This window comes from Prunus dulcis, chromosome 8 (assembly GCF_902201215.1).
Source record: "Prunus dulcis chromosome 8, ALMONDv2, whole genome shotgun sequence".
Taxonomy (NCBI): Eukaryota; Viridiplantae; Streptophyta; class Magnoliopsida; order Rosales; family Rosaceae; genus Prunus; species Prunus dulcis.
This window is the reverse complement of record NC_047657.1, coordinates 19,394,197-19,398,761: the sequence shown is the minus strand read 5'-3', so window position 1 is coordinate 19,398,761 and position 4,565 is coordinate 19,394,197. Positions and strand designations below refer to the sequence as shown.

Below are 4,565 nucleotides of genomic sequence, written 5' to 3'. Positions count from 1 at the left end.
AAGACAAGATATGTATTATATAGGAGGTGCCTGCTGAAACATTTAAACAACAGAAGAAATCTTTGGGAAGAATAACAAGTGTTCACCTTTTTCAAAATTCATAAACAGATCCAGCAACCAAAACAGGTCAGTCTAGAAATGCCCTCAACATACATTTAAGGTGCAGTTGGATGGTCATCCTCCTAGAAAACAAAAGGAAAATATTAAATTGCGAGCAAAAATATTTAACATGCAACATCTGGAAGTCAGCTTCCAAGTATTATTTGCTCTTGTTTCAGATGTAATTTGATACATCATCTACAGCCTTCAAATACGTCTACAGCCTTCAAATACGTCAAGAACTATCTCTTCTTTGTCAATGTAATTTCTATAATAATTGGCAGATTCAATCACAAATGCTGGGACTTTCTGCAGGAAGACAGACGGCGGCGCCTCTTTGAATCTATGATGTCTTGGTGGAACTTATTTGGATTTCCATAGGCATTCGGCGGTTTGGTACACTTGGTCAATGAAATAATGTACAGATTCTGCAACCCAACGTAGTCAATCAATTGTGTGTATATGAAACCAATCTTATATAAACTGATGACAAAAACTGAAATAACATAATTCAAGAGCAATCACATGATTCGGCTTGACCCATAAAATACACAGAAAGAGGTTAAGAGTACCCAAATAAATAGTTCTCATTCAGACTAATGACAGTAACGTAGTTGCATGGGGGCCAATCATATAATTTCAATATCCAAGGAATTCGGGACGCGACAGCAACGACATTCATAAGCTTGTTAAAGTTACCCAGTGTTAGTTGGAGATAAGAGTCCTTTGTTCCTTTTTTGGCATCTCAACAAAGGAACTCCATTCAGGTTCATCTGCGGTTATACTATTCACACTACATCTAGAATGATCTCTTGGCAAGGCTACACACATGCACTCACACTCACTCACATTTAAGTATATATTGTTCAACAATCAACAGAACACGGGTTACCAAGGTCAGCCCACAATATTTTTCATAATATCAGTGGTGTGACATTATAGAACCGGTAAGTAATCTCAAAGGTGAAGCATAATTATCAATGAAATTCAACCACAACTAACTTATTGTACAAATTGCTGACTTAGAAGAAGCCTCCTAGTAATCAAGACAGGCCAGCACAGACTACTGCAATCAGCTCACACTTAGACTTCCCAAGTGTCTACCCAAAGCATGTGAATCATGTGATGTGTAAATTCTTCCATTCAAGGATCCTAAAATGCCATCAATATAACTTGTGGATCAATTCAATGGGCAGGTGATGAAAGATGGCTGTTTGAGAAAGAAAACCTTTTTGAGCTGATTCATCTTTTTCAGTGAATCCAGGGTGGCACTCAGCCAGTTGATGAAAATAGAAAGGCTCTCAGTCTCCTAACATTTTGGAAAAGGGAAGAAAAGAAAGAAAGAGGCCAGACAACAATATATAACCATAGGATTCTAATCAGTTATATTAATAGGAAATGGCGGGCAATCATCCTGGACTGATATACATGTACTTACAACAAAAAATTCAGGCAAGGGAGTCAATACCAACAAGCCACTTTCTGAGGTAAGATATGTACCTGTGAATAATGTGGAATCTCTGTTGCGCCTTATGGATGTAATGAACCATTCACAATGACTGGCTGAATGCTTTATGCAATTGCTGTCATCCAATATGCTCTACCAAAGTGGAAGGAAGAATCATGACAGCAATTCATCCAAAGGAACGTCATATCCATGCTTCCACATTAATCCTATTATTTTCGCAACCTTATATCTTTGACCACACCTTGAGTAGGCTTTGTACAATATCCAAAATGTTCTTTTGGTACAGCCCAGGTTAAAATTCTCCATCTCATTAAGCACACTCTCCATTTCTTCTAAGCGCTTTTGTGATGCATACATGACCATCTTACAATGATACAGGGACCTGAAAGTTCTCCACCTTGCACATTCCGCACGCTTCACAAAATTTTCAAGTCTGTCCACTTCATTGCATCGGAAGTAACTTGAAATTATAGATCGCATCACACCTGTAGTAGTTACGGAGATTTTGTGCTCAAATGCCTCATCTATTGACTTCTCCATTGCCTCAAACCAATCCTCTTGAGCATAAACCCTAATCAGCAACACATTCAACCAAGGTCTGTATTCATTTTCTGGAATAAGTTTCATTAGCGAGTGAATCTTTTTCACTCTGTCTGTGGCAGAACTCTTGCAATAAGCACATATCATAGCTCTTATCAATGGGATTTCCTTGTCATTCACGTGATGTTTTACCAATTCATATGTCTCCTCCATCTTTACCAAATTACCTGCATGAGCATACCCTCGAAGCATTAGCAAGTGGGTGCTAGTATCAGGACTAACAGGGCCCACCTTCATATTTTGGAAAGTTTCTTCCATACTATCCCACATCCAAGCTGTAATATATCCGGCAATCAAATTGTTGTATGTGCTTAAATTAGGCGAGAGATTTAAATCATTTAAGCCCTGGAGAGTTGCCTCCATATGATCAACCAGCATCAACCGACCAAAGACGGAAATAAGAATATTGTATGTTACAATAGTGGGACTGCAATCTGGTTCCCTCTTGAGGTCCCGAAACAAAGACTGACATTTAGCAGCAAGACCATTGAACATATAAGCACTCATCAGTGCATTATAAATAGAAGTCGTCTTGATTCGCTTGTTTAGAGCCTCGGTAAATAACTCAACAGCAAGTTCAACATTCTTGGTTTTACCTGCCAATGTAATAGCCTTGGCATACTCCTCCGGCGTCATAGGAGTGCCACCAGCCACCTGCTTTCTTCTCCAATAAAAAACCTATAACGTAAGCAAAACAAATGAAAAGAAAATAGATAATTAAAACCAACATTTCCAATAGATTTTACCTGAAATTAACATAGGTAAGGCACGGTAAAGATTAGCCATTCCCTACATTTAGTATTCATCTGTCTGTTGTTGTGGGTTTGTGATAATTTTCTACAGACGCAAGCACATCTCACGTAGACCAAATCAATTCCGTTGTGTTTTGTCTTTTAGATAGTCTTAAAAATTCAGAACAATTCACCATGCATATAGACTTCGAAAGAGCCCTAAGCAGGATAAACCAGGGGTAGAAACTTCTGCTGTGATTAAATTTTACAAAATCTGTTTCCATGTTAGTGCAATAGCAGTGCATATTCTGAACAGAGAACTGAAAATGAGATATGCTATCCGTCAAAAACTCCTAGCATGCCTAAAACCCAAGCAATCTTTTTGAAAAGCAATTGGACCCATATAGATACACAATGGCATTTCAGCTGATTCTTATGCTGCATAATTAGTAAAATAAGCAAAAACTTATACTAAATGCACATCAAACAAACCACTGGGATTACATATATCATATATACCACGCCTAAAACCGAAAAGCTTTGACCTTTTAGTTTGAAGTCTCAAACTTTATGAGGGAAATTACCTCCACGGCTAAATGGGGCCACGAACGTAACTGGTTCATAAGCTCAACGACAGCGTATCCATTCCCATAGCTCGAAAAGAAAGAAGAGCCCTTCTCTTCCAAAACTCTAACAAACTCGTCAGAGTCCCCAATATTCTGAACCAGTTCGTCCCTCAACTGCGTGACCTTGTGCACCAGATCCTCTCTGGCCCTCAGGTCTTGGGGCGAGGGCTTGTCGATGAACAAACCGATGATGCTTGGGAAGGAGGTGGGGGAAGATGAAGATGGAGAGGAAGATGAATGGTTCTGGGCATTGACATCGCGGGTGAATCTGTAATTAGGGGAGTTGGTGAGGGTGAGATTGTAAGGAGGTAGGGTTTTGGTTTTGGAAGAGCATCTGTGGCGGCAGAGAAGCTCTGATTGGGCGGCGTCTGATAGCTTCCAAACTCGCTTCATTGCTTGGTGTTAGTGGCGACCGTTGTGTGCATTCTGGGTTTTACCAGGGTTTTTCTCTCTGCCTGTCGATAGACTACCCGGCGGCCAATGGTCCAACACCAATGTTTGGGATTTGGTTTACTATTTTCTTATTGTCTTATTTCTCTTTCCCCTAAATTAATACAAAGTAACAAATCACATTTTATTTATAGATTATCATATAAGAAAATGAAGAAAAAAGAGATAGAAAAGTTGGTTGGGTTGGGCTAAATAGGTATGGATTTCGGCCCATATGCTTCACATAATGTGGGTTGGTACTCGACCCATCTAGGCAGGCCCAGTATGCGTTGCTTTTATTGATAAGCCCAAATCAAGGCTCCAAACCAACCTTCCGATCTCAAACCCATTCAGCCCACAAACTATTAGGTTCTGTTTGGTCACAACCCACAAAGATGTGGGTGGCTTTTTCCTAAACTAAAAGCTTTTGGTTTTTTTTTTTCTCTCTTCAAACGATATTGAGAAGAGAGGAATCGAAATCGAACAATGTTGGAAAATTAAACTCCTCCAACTTTCCAAAAAGTGTGTGTAGTGTATCATGTATGCACTTATAAAACAAGTTCGTTTACATTACCATATCGTACTCAATACAATCACCTAAAAATATCATAT

At 39.2% G+C, this 4,565-nt stretch overlaps 1 protein-coding gene across 1 annotated transcript; it reads right to left on the bottom strand.

Moving 5' to 3' along the window:
• Positions 1 to 321: 321 nt before the first annotated feature.
• Positions 322 to 4,056, bottom strand: LOC117636443 (pentatricopeptide repeat-containing protein At2g30780-like). The gene is made up of 3 exons (XM_034370935.1): positions 3,483 to 4,056; positions 1,600 to 2,845; positions 322 to 527 (listed from the first exon to the last, which is right to left on the bottom strand). The coding sequence occupies exons 1-2, from the start codon at positions 3,915 to 3,917 to the stop codon at positions 1,721 to 1,723; spliced, it is 1,560 nt and encodes a 519-aa protein (XP_034226826.1). The 5' UTR covers positions 3,918 to 4,056; the 3' UTR covers positions 322 to 527; positions 1,600 to 1,720.
• Between the last annotated feature and the right edge of the window lie 509 nt (positions 4,057 to 4,565).

Bases quoted from the DNA above. Each gene is read 5' to 3' on its own strand.
- LOC117636443 (XM_034370935.1), bottom strand. From the start codon at position 3,917: ATGAAGCGAGTTTGGAAGCTATCAGACGCCGCCCAATCAGAGCTTCTC. The intron at 2,846-3,482 runs GTAATTTCCCTC...CTTACGTTATAG, and splicing joins GGCCCCATTTAGCCGTGGAG to GTTTTTTATTGGAGAAGAAA.